The 19,544-nt window shown below is 40.9% G+C and overlaps 1 protein-coding gene across 1 annotated transcript in view; it reads left to right on the plus strand.

The window, feature by feature from the left end:
- rims1b (regulating synaptic membrane exocytosis 1b) overlaps positions 1–19,544 on the plus strand; it is a 94,849-nt gene that overhangs the window by 11,151 nt on the left and 64,154 nt on the right. The window contains 2 exon segments of the mRNA XM_008300500.1: positions 7,667–7,712; positions 14,726–14,957. Coding sequence (XP_008298722.1) covers positions 7,667–7,712; positions 14,726–14,957 — 278 coding nt within the window.

The following is a 19,544-nucleotide window of genomic DNA, read 5'->3' on the forward strand; positions in this document are numbered from 1 at the left end:
AAATGCTCGTGACACAAATTCAACACAGAAGTATATTTCCGGGTTTATTTAACAGAAATCTTTGCATTTTTCGGTGCTTTCTGACCATTTGATGAACAAAAATGCCCTTTATTATTGAGTGAATGAAGCCCTCAGCATGCATAGATTTCAATTCTACAATTCTCTTTGAGCCTTAGACCTTTTCAGGAGAAACATTCCTTCATGCAGAACCAAACCTGCCACTGATGAATCGGTGCAGCTCTACAAATGCTCCTTTGAAACCACATTTCAGCTCCGTAACCGACTGAACAGCCGACTGGCTGGTTTGTGGACGGCCCGGTGTCTTGGTGTTGATTCAGCTGTGCAGATTTGAGATCTGGTTAATCATTAGCGGCAGAGATAGAGGCAGGTTTGGAGGAGATGGAGGCTGGGTGGGACTCTGAGTGTGTTGAGAGTGAGAGACCTGAGTGAGTGGCCTCTTTAGTGCTCCCAGACCTCCCCGGCATTAAACTTTCATGAGAATGCATTGTGCTGGGGCTGACCGGGGCTCTCTACATCCTCGGCCTCCATCTCTGTCTGTGTTTGCGGTCGCAGGAAGCGATGAGGTTGTATCGCGGCGCTGTGTGGGATCAGCCGTCACACCAAAAGTGTCTCTGCTTACTGAAAGCTGCAGTGTGGAGCTCGTGTCTCCCCCTACTGGCAGCCAGAGGAATTACACGCACATACTGTCAATGTTTATGATGATAACAGCAACTTTATTTATGTCACACTTTCCATAAACAGAGCTGCTTTACAGTCACATAAATGTCAAATCAGACAAATAATGACAACAAATTCAAACAAATAAATAAATAAGATCCCAAACATGCAACATAAATGAGATGAGATACGTCAAGTCAGTGTTTTTTATCATTAACGATTTAAAGTTGTTGCATCAAATGTGCCTTCCAGTATAAAAAAGAAATTTGAGTTGGTGTTATAAAACCAACATCCATCCATCATCTATACACTGCTTAATCCTCACGAGGGTTGTAGAGGGCTGGAATCTATTCACGCCCCCATTCACACCTACAGACAATTTACAATCACCAATTAACCTCAACATGTTTCTGGACTGTGTGGGAGGAAGCCAGAGAACCCAGAGAGAACCCACGCTGCACGGGGAGAACATGCAAACTCCACGCAGAAAGATCCCGGGTGTCGTCACTGGGACGTGAACCGACGACTTTCTAGCTGTGAGGCAGCGATGCTAGCCACTGAGCCACCCTGCAGCTCTGAAACCAACATAAGAAGTCTAAATAGAAGTCAATAGAGACCCAGCAGTGTTGTCAGTGGTTTGATTTTAGTTTAATAATTTATGTTTTAGGGATTAAAAACCTTCAAAATGTACATTAAATACTACTTTGCCTGACTACAGTACATATTCAGCCCACAGAGAATAGCCTAATATAATAACATAGCTAAGAACATACAAGATTATTAACTACTGAACTTAGCTAACTAATATAAATATTAAGACCCTACAGTATTATTATTATTATTATTATAGAGATATTATGGAATACTGTAACATTAAAAAACCGGTTAAAAATAACTGAAAATATCTGTAAAACAATGCTGTTTTTAGCTGATTGAAATTAAATGCCATTTTATGATTACATACTGTAAAAGGATGAATTAAAGTGGGGGTTTTATTCACAGTCAACATGTAAACTAGTACTTTTTTCAAGCTGTAGATAATATCTGTAATTGAACAAACAGGAATAATTTGTAAAACAACAGTTCAAAAAATGAACCATTACGATTTTTAAGTTCTTATACGTTGCCTGTTCTAATAACAGCAAATATATGTGAAATAATTACACATTTTTATGATTTAAACGCAGTCAGATTGCTTAATTTTATGGTTAAACATTGTTAAAAATACAGATTTTGGCCGACTTTTTAAAGAAGTTAACATGTAAATGAGTCTTTTTTCATGATTTTAGTCTTTATTATGTAGAATTAAACAAATATGAGGACAAACTGCTCTAAAAATGAGCATCTAAAACTGTTAAACTAGAACAATTTTGGCAGCTTTGGCTTCTCCATCATCACATCTTTCTCGTCCATCCTGAGACTAAAGGAGGTTTGAAATCATGAAACCTGCTGCATCCAATCAAGTGGCTTCAGTTGGACCTTCTAAACCAGAACCTGCTCCACCCTGTAGTGCATTAACTCATCCCCACAGGTTCACAGGTTAAACTACTGAAGGTAGCAGAAAGTCGAGAAAAAAACAAACTCAAAGTTGCTTCCATTCTGAGCTTTTTCTCTGTGAGGAGGCAGCAGAGGTGGATTCAGGAAACCAAGCGTGGACGGGAAGACTACGACGGAGGGGGTGGGGTGCAGCAGGGCAGAGGATGCCGGGATAAAGTGAGGGGATTACTGGTCGCCTCATAATTACTCCACAACGAGAGTCGTCGTGGCTTAAACGTCACCCGGCGAAGTCAGAGGTCCTGCTCGTGTGATTTGTGTATCTGCGAGTGTTTAAGAGGCCGAGACGGAGACAGGAGCACGATGCAAAGTGAATTGTAGAGGCCATTTTTTATCAATTACTGGCCTCTGACAGAGTGGAATCCCATATCCAGCCCTGAAGATATGAGATAGGAAATGGAGGGAGAGTTAGAGGGATATAAATGGAAAAGGGAGAAAATATAAATGCACCAGGAGGAGGAGGGAGATGGAGTGATAGGCGCTCGCACACCACCAGGAGTCCATGCCAAAAAAGCACTCTGCTCCATAAATATGGGTAAAACACTCACAACATCAATAAGAGAGTTATCAACATCCAAGCGCTGGATATGGGAGAGCCGCTGCGGTCGGCTGCTGCCGGCTGAGGGACGGGACGAGCTGAAATACTGGTGATAGAACCTGATAGAGTCCGTTTAACCTCCGTCATCACGCCTGCATGCTGCGTGGACCAGTGTTTTTATTCAGCCTCCTTTGTAAAGAACATGTGGACAAATGACACACAAAACCAGAGTGGAACTGATGCTGGAGGCTGATTTTGTGAAGTAAAATACACTAATGTCTATATATCCACCAGCATATATGCAAACACATACACATTAACTGGAACCAAGCTAATTTGCATTGCACGTTTTATTCTTTAAATAGCTTAACATTAGCAATCGATAAATTTATATTTAGGTATAGCAAGATGAGTTCATGGCAACATGTGTTACGTCTCTGCTCCTTCAAGCTAGCTAAGCTAAAGTTCACGCTACGGATCGCTCCCTAACCATTATTTAGATGGATTTAACGTCAATCAGAAATGCTTTTGTTCCTTGTCAGATTCAAAAAAGTCAGAAACAGTCGAGGCATAATTAGCGCCTCTGCTATAAACGTTCAGTGTTCGGTGGAAAACCAGATTTTTACATTTTTAGCTTCCTTTTGTAAATGCAGTTACAGGAATTGTTTGCTTTAGATAACAAACTGCAAGGCCTCAAATGTTTGCACACTTAACGTTAGCATTAGTTAGAGTCCTGTTATTGCTGTAATGTAGAGGGAGAATGGGCTTTGATGCTAACACATTAGCTTCGACTCAACTGCAAAAAGTAGCTACTGGGTAATGTAGCTAACAATTACACAAAGCACAAGTGATGTGATGGTTGTTGCATTAAACGGAGTGTAAATAAGAGTTTATTTACGTAACGTTAGCTTTGATTGGACTCCTATTAATAATAAAATGTAGAGAGGGGAATGAGCTAGATGCTAACACATTAGCTTCTATTCATCTGACGAGCTGTGAAAGTAGCTGCGTGTTTTGCTAGCTGTGTAATGTGCTAACGATTTTGATAAGCTGTAACAGGTTTTATAGATAATACTAGCACTGGTTTGACCCTTTTTAATGATATAATGTAGAAGGGGTGAGATGCTAATTGATTAGCTTGCATGCAACTGACAAGCTGTCAAAGTAGCTACATAGTCTGCTAGCTGTGTAACGTGGCTAACGAGCTGTAACAGTTTAAATACATAATACTAGCATTGGTTAGGCCCTCAATGTAGAAGGGGTGAGATGCTAACAGATTAGCTTGCATGCAACTGACAAGCTGTCAAAGTAGCTGCATAGTTTGCTAGCTGGAAAATGTGGCTAACAGTTTCAATAAGCAGGAGTAACGTGGGCAAACAAGGACATTGTTTATTACTTTCTAGCTTTGCGTCTCATCAGCTAGGTGACACCGTCGCCTAAAGTCAACACTTAATAGCCAATAATTAATCCACCAACACGCTAACTTTGCTATCTGCTACGCTACTGGCTTTACTGACAAACGATAGCTAGCTAGCTGCCTCATTAACATACCAAACATTGGTGAGACTGTGCGTACAACTGTTTTCACTTTGACGTGAAAGAATCTTTCAACGATTCAGTGTTGAAAAGCAATAAAAGGGGAAAACTTCTGAGTGCGGTGAATAGTTTTTATAGGCACTATATCATCATTCTGCACCTCCACTGACTTACCAACTCTCCAAGCAGAGGCGTAGGTGGAAAAGAACGGAGGAAACATTATTGAAATATTTATCTTTCTATATTTTGTGTTTATTGTTTCGGGGATATACATTTGGGGATCGGCATGCAGACTCCTGAAGCCGCTACACCCTGAAGTCTTCTTAAAAATAAATGACATCGAAGCCAGATTTTGTTTTGTGAGGCCCGGCTGCCCTGAAGCTGTGTGCTAAAGCAGCAGGTTTATGTGACTAAGGCAGCGTGAGGCTGCAGCGCTGGATGCTGGAGAGAATGACAGCTGGGAATCAAACCCCATCAAGCCAGCGAGGATTGACCAGATTGTTTGAGAAATTGCCGCCCTATAGATAGACACACAGTGGCCATCTGGGTGTTTTATTTCTGCTAGCATTGTGACACTAGCGCCACTTTATAGCCTTTTGACAGTGGAGGGAGCCAAATATGTAAAAGTCGTCGTGGAGGCAAACAAGAAAACAAAGAAGATGTTTGCATTTGCTCGAGCGCCCATCTGTTGCTCTTCTCGCTTCTTTTCAGCACTTTCACACTGATTTTTTTTTTTTTTTTTTTAAAGGATTTATTCTTCATTTCCAGTAAAGCGTTCTTTCTAACACTCCTTCCTCTTTCCATCACCCTGTCTCCATCCTCCTTCCATCATCCTCTTCTCGAGTGGTATTTATAGAGCGGCTCCGGATGCATCGGCTCCTCTCCTCCGCTGGTCTCTGGCCCACGCTTGTTTCCGTCTTGGCTCTTTTTGTTCATCCTTTTTGCTTTTTCACTTGTTCTCCTTCCTCCTCCTCCTCCTCCTCGCCCTCCTCCTCCCTGTAGACGGCAGTTTGTCGATCCATCTCTTTCTGAGATGGGAGGACTTCTGGGATTCTCTGTGTTACAGGCTCATCTCCTCTTCTTCCTGCCTTCCTGTTTCTGTTTTGTTACCTCTCTGTTTCCCCGAATCCTCTCTTCTTTTTCTTTTTTTTACCTCTGCAGCATGTGTCAACATGTCTGTTATCTTCCCCGGTCGCTAGCTTGTGGAGAGCTTGAATTATTGTGTGCGTTGTGTCAGATTATTCATGTTTCTGTACAACAATACACAGATTTCTGTTTCAGAACTCAAAGTTTGTTCCCAGGATTGACCGATTTTGCTAAACTTCAACGGATTTGGGGAAACGGATGGATGCTCAGTTGTAAAATTAGCAATAAAAGTCAGTTTTAGAGCATTTAAGTCCGTTTTAAGCAATTCTACCCGTATACAGTGGATGGAGGGTGTTTGTAGATCCATCCCTCAGCCAGATGTCTATTATCTATCATGGATGCAAAGAGATCTGTAAAAAGACGATGGATATATATGGATATTTCTTCATCTATCTTCATCCATGATAGATGATGGATAAAGAGTTATGTGCAGACATCTGTATCATGGATGAAGGGATCCAGGTCTATTATCCATCATCTGTTGGTCTGATATCAGTTAATATTCAAATGGATGAGCTGAGAGAGTTAGATGGATGGCATATATGGCGGCTGGGGCTCAGGTGGTAGAGCGGGTTGTCCGCTAATTGCAAGGTTGGCGGTTCGATCCCCGGCCCCTCCACAGTCGAAGTGTCCTTGGGCAAGACACTGAACCCAAAAAGTTGCTCCTAATGGCAGGCAGCTCTGTCGCCATTGGTGCATGAATGTGATCTACTCTCAGAAATGTCGCTTTGGATAAAAGCGTCTGCAAAATGAAATTGTAATTGTAATATTCGCAGTATATGCTAGATCCAAATGTGAAAATATATACAGATATTGTCAAGCGAGCATGTAAGTCTTCAGCTATTTAGGTCAGGATAACACTAGGAGCCTCAGTAAAAGCTACTGGACTTCTCTTTTAGGTCAGAACCTAAAGTTGTGTTGAGTTCTGTGACTAAACTTTGTAGAAATGAGACATAAGAATCCGACTAAACACTGTTTATCCGATGCTAATGCTAACTCAAGTTGTTAGCATGCTAGTTACCCATCCTAAAAGACAATAGGCATGTTATTAGCTAGCCTCATTTGGGTTGAGCAGTAGAACAAGAACAATATGTAAAAACGAAAAAAAAAATGGAGTTTCACAACAAGAGCATAACTAGAGTTTAGCTGAGTCATGTGAAAACCAGACATGAGAAACTGCACAGGGTGTTTATCTGTGCTAATGCTAACTGATACTGAATTGTTAGCATGCTAACTGGTGAGCTACATAGCCAAATGTAAATAAGCATGTCTTTGGCTACTTTTGACTTTGTCTCGTCCACTTCAGTTGAATCTCTCATTTGGCATAGTCGCTAAGCTAATAGCATCTAAGCTACATCATGTAAAAATGGGAAGAACATTTTCTTTTGGTTGTCATGGGAACAAATGGAGTTGCGCTGACTCAGCTATGTGGAAATAAGGTGTAAGAAATGGATTAAACAGTGTGTTTGTCTGTGCTAATGCTGACTGAATTTTTTAGCATGCTAACTAGTTGGCTAGTGTAAAAGCCAACAGACAATAGGTATTTCATTAGCTAAGTTAGCTCTGTAGCATCGTGTTGTCCTTCATTTGGCCTGGATGACGGCGATAAAAACTGTTTGATTAAAACATTTCTTTTCAATGCATCAAACACAAACTGCCATGACAAAAAAAAACACAACAAAAGTTCATCCGAGCGTGCTCCTCCCTGGATCGCACACAGCTGATCGTATCTAGTATCAACGGAGCCCCTTCGTCCTCTGTCGCTCTCCTCCATTCAGACCTTCCTGAGCCTCCTGGACATCTCGTCCACACTGTTGAACCTCCACAGGTAGAAGCTGCCTCCACCTCAGTGACGCCTCTTGACTCCTTGAGCCTCCTCCGGCTAAGAACAAGTTTTCATCGAGGCGTCGCCGCGAATCAGCTGACGAGACAGAAATAGTGCTGCCCTCCACTCGCGCGGAGCCTCCTCCTCCCCGAGCGGCGTATTCATAGCGGCGCTAATTAACAACTCAACACCGGCGACTGGTGGAGGGAGGAGGAGGAGGAGGAGGAAGAGGGAGTCCTTGGCTCGAGGCGAAGGCAAACCCACACGTGTGCACGCGCTTCTTTCTGTCCGTGTCATTGTTTGTGTTTGCATGCGTGCTCATTTGCACACGCTTGTTGTTTTGACAAGGCCAAAGCTGGAATAGCCCACATCTGGCTGCTGCTGCTGAGCTCCACAGAGCAGACACTCGGACATCCCCTCCGGCCGCCGCCCTCCACGGCCACATGCTAACCGCGTTATAGTTAGTAACACACAGAGCTTCTTATTGTCTGTGTGGAGCAGCGTGATGGATTATACCTCCAAACTCACTAATTAGGTCAGAGTACAATGTTGTAACGCTCATTTTGGTGCTTCTCAGCTTAACTCTCTGAACTCCAAGCAGTTTGTTGAGACGTAGTCAGCAGCAAAACCATATTAAACCTCAGACATGCCCCCGAGGAATGGACCGATATGGTGTTTTCATTGCCGATGTGGATTATTAGTGATCACTGAGACAGATAACGGATGTTTGGAACCGATATTTAGTAAAAATGGAAATCATGGTGTCAGAAAATGGTTTTATAAAATTCCTTTCTGTACATGTTTAACCCACTGGACCCTGAGCACTTTCTGAGCATTTTGTTTTTGCTCCTGCCACATTTTTTTTACTCACTGTGGGCTCATTTTTTACTCTGCAACATAAAGTCCTGCATCTCTATGGAAACAGAACAACCACGACGGAGGAGAGAGAACTCAGAACTGTCTTCTGTGCAGAATAACAGTCGTTATGCCACAAATCCTAAAAATAGAAAAAGAAAAATGGAAGTTGAGTTGAATTTTTAATTGAAAACACCTGGAAGCAACATTTGCAGGCAGCAAGTGCTCACAGGTGATGCCAAGACTGAAAAAACATCTGCACACGATAGATATTTAACTATTTGCACTTCTTATTTGTCTCCTCTGGGCTCTGTGTGAACAGCCTGCAGTTCAACCGAAAAACTCCTGGAATTTTTGTGGCGTCGCTGTTGGTCACAGCTGAGTCACTGACGGCTTCACAGTTACGTTGAGGAGCGCAGAATTTTTTTTAATTTTTTAAAATTTTTATTTTATTTATTTATTTATTTGTTTGTTTATTTATTTATTTTCTTACAGAATCTGTTTAGTGCAGACGATTTAATTTGAGGTTATTTTTTTAATGTGCTTGTGATAAAAAAAATATTCCGATTTAAAACTTAGATTTGGTTGTTTTCCAAGGAAACATTACCAGTTCTTTCAGTTTTTCCGGTTCTTGTTCTACTAAATAACATGATTCGGGTAATTTTAATAAAGTTAACATGCTTTCTAAACCCACCTATAGATATGTCTAAAGATGCCTTCTTCTTCTTCATAGCAGCCTAGTAACATAAATGGGACGCAGCAATAATTACAGTTCTTATTTACAGATGTGGTAAACTCAAAAATGACATGAAACCAACACTTCTTCTGTGAGGATTCATTAAAGCTGCTCAGCAAAAGATCTGCTGTGCATTAGTGTGTTTGTAAATTGCCTGCGTGTGTCGCTGTAGTTAAACATCCTGCACATCTAGGTGGGATTAAAGCTGGCTCAAAGGTTTCGTAAAAATTGGTTAATTTACGACGAAAACAAACATCACAAATCTGTTCATAGCTCTCTTCTCTACACGAGTAGAGAGGTGCAGTATTTTCTGATGCTTCACTTCACCACCTGCATGCGCCGTCATGATGGCCGACCCCCGGAGAGGCTTCAGGCTCAGGCATGTAATCGATGAACACACGGTGGAGTGAACACAGAGAGCTCGTCCTCACCTGAGAGGACGTCTCTTCTCGGATCCGTTTGGTCTCTCGCGTGTTAGTTAAAGTTGAACTTTAGCTCAAGTGTTTCAGGGGAAATTGTGTTTGAAGAGCATTAAGTTTGGGTTTTGATGTGGCGTCACGTCGTCTGGATGCTTCATGCGTGTTTGACACGTGTCCATGCGTCCAGCAGAGTTGTGTGTAACTGCATGTAGTGTGTCAGTCTGCCGCTTTCCCATGTTTCCATCCCACACCGACGTCAGCGTTGATTCACTGTGAAAGTCTGCAGTTGTAGCGCTCGTCTGGTGTCTGAACTCTGAGCTCCTAAAGCTGCTTTAATCAGTAAACGTAACATCAGATGATGAGTCTGAGGAGTCCAAACTCAGCTCTGTGGAGCGTTGTAGCATCTTTCAGCTCGTTGTTCTGATTTTCTGGCCCACAGTTTGTTGTGCCTCAATCTTTGGTTTTCAGTTTTGGGAGTCAGATATGTGTTTCCTTCCACCACTACATGTAGGCTGTCAGTAAAGACACAACAACACGCACACAGAAACAGGCAAACAACCAGAAAAAGAGTTGAAAAAGCCATAAATATATACAAAACTACCACAAGTAGGAACAAAACCACCAGGAAGAGACACAAAATGATGAGAGAGACACAAAACCAACAGAGAGCGACAAAAAGATCCAAGACCACCACCAAAAGTCACAAAAAAACATTTAAAAAAACATACAAAACCACCACAAAGAAACGCAAAGAAACAGAAAACCACCACAAAGAAACACAAAACCAACCAGAAAGAGACACAAAAATGACAAAAATACACAAAACCACCAGCAAAAGTCACAAAAAACCCATAAAAATATACAAAGCCACCACAAAGAAACACAAAAATGACAAAAGATACAAAACCACAACGAGGAAACACAAAATTACCACAACAACAACACAGAGAGACACAAAAATGACAGAAGGTGATGCAAACCCACTGGAAAGACGCACAAAACAACCATAAAGAGACAAAAAAAAAAACCCACTCACAATAAAGATATAAAACTAATAGAAAGAGACACAAAAAAATACAGAATTATCAACTGATTTACCATTTTTCAATCCTTCATGTTTACATTTTCATCAAATAGTACCAAAAACCTGTAGAATAGTGGTAAAACAGTAAATTGTTCAGCTGAACCCTGTTTAAAAACCAAACTTCTGCGGTGTGTTTGGTGTGTGCGTGCAGGAAGGCGAGCCGACGACCAAACGGCTCCGATTCAGGCCTCCGATTTATTTTAACGTTTCGTGCAGCTTTACCGGCGAAACGCTGATGAAACCGCAGCTCTAAGAACAGTAACAGCTGGTGCGCTGACACCCGCTGACACCCGGCGCTCGACGCCGCCGCGTTACCATGACGACCGGCTGTGCACCCTCTGTTTCTGACAGCTGTTCCCATGGCGCCCGGGCCCGGCTCAGCCCCTGGACTCCCGTCGGCAGGATATATAGCTGCTCGGGGTCACGGGTCACGCTGGTGACGTCGCTGCCGTTTTTCCATCTGAGACAGAGTCCGGGTTCGTCCAGAACCGTGGCTCAGGCGGATTTAAAGCCACAGCGTGCATGTTTTCAGATTTAGATTCTTAGGATCTGAGTGTCTGTTATACCTGCACAAAGTGTTTTTTTCCTCATTCAAGCTCAAGAAGAACTCAGATATTATACCTCAATCATAGTAACAAAACCACAGTGTAGAAATACATCATCACAAGTCCTGCATTCAAGGTTTTCTTTAAGTACAAAAGCATGAGCTTCAAAATGTGCTTAAAGTTCCAAAAGTACAAGTACTGATCCCACACAACAGCATATTTCAAAATAATGTATATATTATATGACTGAATAAGTTTATTGTCTTCATCATTTGAAGATGAAGCAGATTTTAAAATGGGGGGAAAAAATAAAAAATCAAGTCTGTTTTTGCAATTTTATCAATACTTTCATGATAGACAACAAGACACAAAATCACCACAAAAGAAAAAATAAAACACCAGACAGAGACATAAAAATGAAAACAACAAAAAACAAAACCACCACCAAAAGTCCCAAAAAAACACATAAAAATATACAAAATCCACCAATAAGAGACACAAAACCCACCAGAAAGAGAAATAAAAAGTTACAAAAACACCACCAAAGATGAAAAAACAGTAAAAAAAACACAAAAGTTACAAAAATCACCACTAAGAAACACGGAAGCTCCAAAAAAAGACACACAAAAAGATAGAAAACCACCACAAAGAGGCACAAAAATGACAAAAAGACACAAAACCACCAACAAAAGTCACAAAAAAACATGGAATTATACAAAACTACCACAAAGAAACACAAAAGCTCCACAAAAAAATACTAAAAAATAGAAAACCACCACAAAAAAACTGTAGAAACAGACACAAAAATGATAAAAAAGACAAAAAATATACAAAAATCACCACAATGACCACAGAAGCTCCAAAAAAAACACACAAGAAGATAGAAAACCACCACAAAAAGACACAAACTACTACAAAGAGACACAAAAATGACAAAAATCAAAACAGTAAGCTAATTTAGAGTTAAATAAAGGTTAAAGATTAAAATATAGTTTACCTCGACAGCTTGGAATAAACGTAGACATCAATATTAAAAGAAAATTAACTGAAAAAAAGCCTTTTGATGCAAATAACTTTTGAAAAAAACATTTAAAAGCAGATTCTGGTGTAGAGAGTTTATCAGGAAACACCTTTAAACATAAAGTATGACCAATAATCAGACCTGAGAGTGAATATAAGAGTCTGAAATGTAAGAAAACCTCTTTATTTTGAACGCAGAGGTTGTTTCCTTGACGTCAGTATAAAAATAAATCAAAGTCATCGAGTGTTTCACGTCACAGGATCACCGTCTTCCCTCCACCCGATTGGCCGAGTGTCGCGGCTCCGTCAGCCTCCTCCCTGTTCAAACCGTTCATGGTGTCACTTTGCTGCTGCACACTGAAGGAAAAGCTGCGCTGAAGACGCTCCGTTGCACCTTTTACACTTTTAGGGGAGGCTTGAGTTTTTTGTTCCTGGACGTGGGCAGGTCATGGCGGACGACCCCTACCTGTTTGATTATTGCTACCGGAGGAATGTTCTGGCTGCAGATCAGCTGTTATGTTTTGGACCCGTTTGCTCGGCGGCTGACATGCAGGAGGACGTGTCTGCTTTCAGTAGATCCAGGTAACAGCGGAGTGTCTGACTGCTGCTACTGCTGCTGGGATTTGTAGTTTGTAGAAAACATGCAGAAGATTGTAGTTTTTTTCTCTCCCATGAACACAGCATCTTGTCAGATTCTTCATTTCAGGTGGATTCATCATATTATATGAAGGAATAAACCAAGAAACTGGATGGCAAAAGAGAATGTGAGGATTTAATCATTTATTTGGCAGTGTCGTGTGGTTAGCTAACGTTAGCTTAGCAACAGAAGAGACTACAGCTAAAAACATGACACACCAACGTAGCTGGCCACTGCAAATGAAATTAGAGTAAAAAGATAAATTTTACACATCAGGTGCTGCTCTTTGAGTCGAGAAGATGGAATGAAGCCAGTTCAACAAAGTCGGGCTTTCTTTGCGTTAGCCGGCTTAACAAAACCTCAAACCTGAGTCAGAGACAATGTTGGTTTTCAACTTTTTTTATAACCAGGTTTTCTTTTTCAGGCGCTTCGTGTTGCATCGTTTAACTCTTTCTCTGCACAACATAGATCGTCTACGTGCCTCCTACTTAAGTCGAGAGACGCAGGTTGTTTTAATAGAGCGCTAAGAGCAGTTCATTATGGTAAAAAGTGCTGTTGTTGCAGGTAATACAAGAGAAGAACGCTTGTATAACTGTTGGAGTCATTATATCTGGAATAAAACCTGCGTATTAGAGGTTTTAAACTTTAAACACCATGTATTTAAACATCAAACAGTGGATTTAGGTCTGTCTCTTAATGAAAGAAACTTGGAAATCACTTCCGTTTTTGGCCAAATCAAAGTGAAATTAATGTTACTGATTGGTAAATACCAATACATTAATCAGGAAATCGGAAGTTAGCAGCAAATTGGGACCAATAATTAAAGAACATCACCAGCTGAATTAGTGTAGGTTCCCGTGGCAACATATAGTTTGTTTGCTGTACCTGCACGACTTCGTCCGGTGGGATTATTAACACAAAGCTGAACAGGTTTGCGGACAAAAAAAAAACCTTAATGCGGTGGGAAGAGTTGGTGCCTTTTTTGTACCAGGTCTAAATCCCAAACTCTCATCGGTTACCATGGCGATCTAGCAGCTCATCGTCTAGCACTACCAACGCTTTTTTAAAATCAGTGAGTTCTTTGTTCTATAAAATGTTAACAAAAAAAGGTGAAAAAAATCGGTCAGTGTTTCCCAAAACCCAGCATGGTGTCTTCAGCTTGGGCACCTTGATGAGGTCCTAAAGGTTTACAGTTTGCTTCATATCGGACGAAAGAAACCAGAAAATATTTACATTTAAGAAGCTGCAATGAGAGAATTTAGGCTTTTCTTCTTTAAAAAATACTCCTATTGATTATTCGAAATAGTTGGTGGTTGAAGTAAATGGTTTATTTTTATTTTTTTTAAACACAAGATAGAAGTGATGAAGTTTTTTTGATGAAATGTCATAATTTTAAGCTTGGATTTGTTTTCTAGTGGTTAAAGGCCACTGGAAAGTTCTGTTACTACATTTTCTGGCTCTGATAAATTGTGTAATGTCATCATTTTAAGGTTAGATTTGGGGTTTTTTTCTTGAAAGTTGTTGAAACTTTGAAAATCTGACCAGTTGTTTTTGGTTTTACGCAGTGTCATGATTTCATGCTTGGTTTTGTTAAGTTCTCCGGTAGAACAACACATGAGTAGTCACTGGAAAGCTCTGCTTTTACAGCGTCTGGCTCTGATAAACGGTGTAACTTTGGCAGAAGTGTGAATGCTAAATGTCACTGTTAGCATAAAGTTTGTACACTTCCTGAGTCTTTAACCAAACCTCAAACACCCCAACTGGCTGCAAACCTGTAAATGAATCGACCTCTAATTAAAGTTCCTGTGTACCCGCCGTGCTAATGCTAATGCTAATGCTAATGCAGCCCTCCTCTGACTTTCCTGTCGAGACAAACGTTGTGGGTGTTTTCACTTGGCCTGATTTGCGATTCACACTTGAGTTATTTCCATCGCAGGAAAGCAGGAGGAGGCGAAACTCAGCTGAAGTTTCACTGAATTGCGTCTATGATTTTTTTTATTTTGAAAGGGACCGTTCGAGTGGTGCTAGATTTATTGAAATGTGTGCATTTATTGTAAAACATCATTCACTTATTCAGACGTTCCTGCTTGTATGTTTTTGGCCAGTTTTCATGTTTGTCAAGTTCTCGATGTGACGCTAACCTCCGTCTTTTGCCTCCTCTTCCCGTCAGAACGCTGCACCAGCAGTTCGAGAGCTACAAACAGGAAGTGCGTCGCATCGGCGCCGAGACGCGACGCCAGCAGACGCAGCAGAAGGACGACGCGCCGACGTGCGGAATCTGCCGCAAGACCAAGTTCGCCGACGGCTGCGGCCACCTCTGCTCCTACTGCCAGACCAAATTCTGCGCTCGCTGTGGAGGACGAGTGTCTCTGCGCTCCAACAATGTGAGAAACCAAAACCCGCTGTCCCCCCACTTCCTCCCACTTCCTCCCACCCTCACCTCATTGCCGGAGATGATGTCCTGCTTCCGTGTGTTCGTCTGCTTCTGTCGCTTCCTTGGTCACACTTGGGTGAAGCCGAAGTGTGCAGGAGGAATGGCTTGGCACTGTGGCGTCGTGGTTCCAGGTCGAAGCGCATCAGCTCGGTCCAGTGTAGAAGCACATCAGTCACAGCGTCTGTGTCGTCCTGTGTTCCATGTTGTCGCACTGCAGCCATTAGAGTGAGCATGTTTTAGTGCTGCCAATCCCACGCAACGTGTCCGGGAAGGTGAGAAAAAGACCAGATCTGTGTCCAAAATCAGTCTCGACACACCATAAACTAATAATTGTAACTTTATTTATGTAGCACCTTCTAAAAACAGAGTTCTCAAAGTGCTGTACAGACAGAGCAAATAAGAAAAGAAGGATAATCAGGAAGACCACTGAACGACAGATAAAATCATGAAAGAACCAAAAGTGAGGAAACTAACAAGTGGAGTAAAGAAAATCGAGGTCAAACCATAAAGACAAGTTTAAAAATACGAATGGAACAGATAAATAAAACAGATTAAAATTGGTCGCATTTCAACAGATTTCTGACGCTAGTTTATATCGTTAAGACGTTTTTTTGTAGCATTAGGAAATATTTTATAACTTAAAGATGTATTTTATATTTTATAACGTTAAAGATTAAGAATTATTTTATGTCGTTAATATGTATTTCATAACGTTAAGTCGAATTTTCTAACGTTAAGACATAGTTTCTAACTTTTAGGGCATATTTTATAACGTTTTGATGTATTTTAAAACGTTAAGGCATATTTTATAGTGTTAAGACGTATTGTATAATGTTAGAACGTATTTTATATCGTTAAGACATATTTTATAACAATTAGAAGTATTTTATAGCGTTACAACGTATTTTAAACAGAATCTTTTCTTTTCTTGTCGAAATGTCAACAGGCCCGACAGATTGATGAATTATGGTGCAAAAATCTTAAAATTAAAAATAATAATTTGTATTTTTATGTTTAATAAAAGCAGAGCGACACATCACAACACAAACAAAGAAATAAAGTTATTTTCACTGAAGAATTTTGGAAAACAGGCGTAGTATAAAATGAATTTATCACAAAAGCCGACATCGATCAGATAGCATTGTAGCATTAGCTGGTTTGCTAATGGAGTAAATGTGTTGTCACAATTGTCAAAATCGATTCCAACAGCAACAAAACCTTTAGATCTTTAGTGTCCACGTCAACTGGTTGGTCGATCTCTGGTGTTATTTTAATGACATCGATGGTCTTCCTGGATTAGTCCATCATTTCTGGTGGCGGGACGAACAAACAAACAAACACCTCTTCTGAACTGGTCCAACATAAAGAGGTTGAACTTCTGTAGCTGAGTCGAGTCCAAACTATCATGTCAAAGAGTTTGTCGATGTTTCTGCGCTTTGGTCCAATAAGTCGAGTGTAAACGTATCACAGCTCAACAACCAACGCATCAAAATCCTTCACGCAATCATGCAAGTATTAGCACCTAAGTAGAGCTAAAGTACTGCAGAAAAGTCCTCTGACTGACTTATTGTTAGATTATTAACGGTGAAGCATCAGTGTTTCAGCAGCAGGTTACTGTTGGAGCTGCTGCAGGTTTCAACTACTTTATGTCCAGTTTTATATTCAGGGACACGAGAGAAAAGAAGAAAAAAGACAAATCTGTTTTCTAATTTAGTCTACGTTGGATAATTGGAATAATTATTGAAATTAGGGAGAAGTTTAGCATGAAAAAAACATCCAGACGTCCACCCAGTGTTCTTGTCTTTAACGGTATTTTAAAAGCTCGTTATGTGATCCGTTGTGTCCAGTTTTTAATCTCAGCAGTAACTAAAGCTGTCAGATAAACGTCCGGCAGTAAAAAGTCCAATATTTCCCCTGAAATGTCCAACGGTGGAAGTCTAAAGTAGCACGAAATGGAAAAACTCAAGTACCTCAAACCACATTACAGCCATTAGCGTGCTGCAGGTTGGACCGGTGCTGCTTCCAACCCAACATGTTGGTGCTATTTTAAGGCCCGGGCCGGTTCCATCCAAACGTTCTCTGGGCCTCCCTCCAACCCGAGCGGAGACGGGCCTCCTTCTGCTTATCTTACCTGACGGTGGGGCCCTCCACCCTTTGGCCTGCTGGTCCCCAATCTGTTCAGCATCCGCCCGTCCCAGCTGGGCCCGGACTCACGCTGGCGCCGCACGACGCCGGGCCGGTCAGAACAGGGGATAAAGATAGTATCCCTGCTGGTAAAGCCATTAATATTACTGCAGCAGCAGGCAGGCCGCTACGTGGAAATAAAGAGATGAGACCGTCTATAAATAAAACAAATAAAGCAGAGGACTCAAAATAACATCAGTCACGATGGCCTTTCTAAATTATTCATGTTTTAATATGGAATTTAATGTCACGAGATGATACCGGGTCCATTTGAAAGTGAAATTTTCAGGGGGCTGAATTATTTAACTCCATCAGAAGAAAGGCAGGTTTAGTCCATTAATCACTGTAATCTATTACACACCTGTACGTGTGTGTGTGAGGCTGTTTCTGACACAAAAGATCAATTAATCAATTAACCCTCTCGACTCCAAGACCGCTCCCGTCACAGATTGGATCACTGTGGGCTCATTTTTCACTGCGATGTAAAGTCCTGCACCTGTATGGAAACAGAAGAAGGAGAGAGAACTCAGAAATGTCTTCTGTTGAATATAAGATCATTATTAATGCCTTAAATCATATAAAAACAAAAACATAAGTTGACTGTATTTGATTTTTTATTTTTAGAAAAATTGAAAAAAATCTGGAATCGACATGTACAACATTTTTCCAAAACAGAATATTATAATATTTAATATTTACAACTTGCGCTTTAAATTAGTTTCTATACTCTGAGTAAACACTGCCTGCAGTTCATCTGAAAAGTCCCTGAATTTTTGTCTGCTGACTGTTGCTCACAGCTGAGTCACCGATGGCTTCATGGTTGCATCAAGGGGCACAGAATTTTTTTGTTTTTGTTTTTTTACAGCATCTAGTTACTGCACACTACTTTTTTGGCAATTTTCTAAATGAACCATGTGGGATAAAGTGTTTTTAAAGACATGCTGTGGCTTTAAGCTTGAATATGAATATCTTCCTTGTTTTTATTAGAATTATTTATTTTGGAAAAACTGAAGAAAGCCAGAATATCCAACATTTTTAATTACAGGTGTTACTAATACTGAAAAAATGGTGAATCTGTATGTGTAGATATTTCCTGACTTGTTACCCACTGAATGCAAAGTTTTTGAAACTATTTTGTAGATTTGGACAAACTGGGATCTTGTTATAGATAAAAATCCCTCATCGCTGAAAGGTTCCCTGTCCAGACCACCATGTTGGTGCCCAGAAAAGGTGCTGATGGAGTTCATCTAGCAAAATTAGAAGTCCAGATTATGAAATGCTGGAACATATTTGGCAATTACAAGAAGCTTTTTATGAGATATAAAGAGCAAATTATACATTTCTTGTCATGTATACATCTATTTATTTTGACATTTATGGGATGTTCATCAGAACAGATGTTCAAAAAGAAACTATAGGACCCAAACCAAACTGTGAAGGCATAAAATCAGAGCAGTACGTCAGGATTAAACACAAAACCTGCTACATACATACAATACATTTACGCCACATTACTCCATTGTTATCCACCTGCTGCACGAGGAGTTGGTTAAATATTCACTATTACGTCCCTACATCAGCTCTGAGGAGGATTTCTACTGACTGAACCCAATCACATCATAATTTCTGCAGTTTGAGCCGATAAATAAACACACGAATCCTTCTGAGCGATGAAGAACACAATATGTGACTTGTGCTCCATTTGTTTCCTGGGCGAGCACATTTGTGAATGGCTGTGTGGGAGGGATGTATCGGAAGTGAAGCTCCTCTGGACTCGCCTCCGTCCCGGGTCGCCGTCCAGCCAAGCAGAATAACAGCGTTAGGAAAGTGTGAGCTTTGTTCCATTACATAAAAACATCCATCCATCCATCCCGCCCGCGGTGTTCTTCTACACGTGCAGCGCTGCGTTTCCCTCCGTTTAGCGGTTTGTCTGCAAAGATCGCAGAAATATTTAGAATGCACATCAGCGTGTTTGAGCTAATGAACGAACCGCATCCAGTAAAACTACTCAGAACAGCCTTAAACAATGGAGTTCGTCTAAATTAGGGGGGAAACACCCCCAGAAACAAGAAAACATACTTTCTGATTGACCTCTTGTGTTACAGACAGGTGACATGTTAGAGGAAAAACTTGGATAAATAAGTGGCAAACGAGCAAAAACATCCAGTCATGCTCTGTGACGTGTATAAAAATGTGTATATTCAGATTTTGTATCAACAGATCTTTGAAAGAGGGTTCACTGTTGGGGCACAGATGGCAGGAGCTTCAGAGGATCAAAGTGACATCTGCATTTAGATCCACCAGAATGACTTCAGCTAACAGGCTCAGAACCTGTCGACACGTTCGATGCATT

The sequence above is a fragment of the Stegastes partitus genome, unplaced genomic scaffold, assembly GCF_000690725.1.
Source record: "Stegastes partitus isolate 25-593 unplaced genomic scaffold, Stegastes_partitus-1.0.2 Scaffold1550, whole genome shotgun sequence".
In the NCBI taxonomy this organism is placed as follows: domain Eukaryota; kingdom Metazoa; phylum Chordata; class Actinopteri; family Pomacentridae; genus Stegastes; species Stegastes partitus.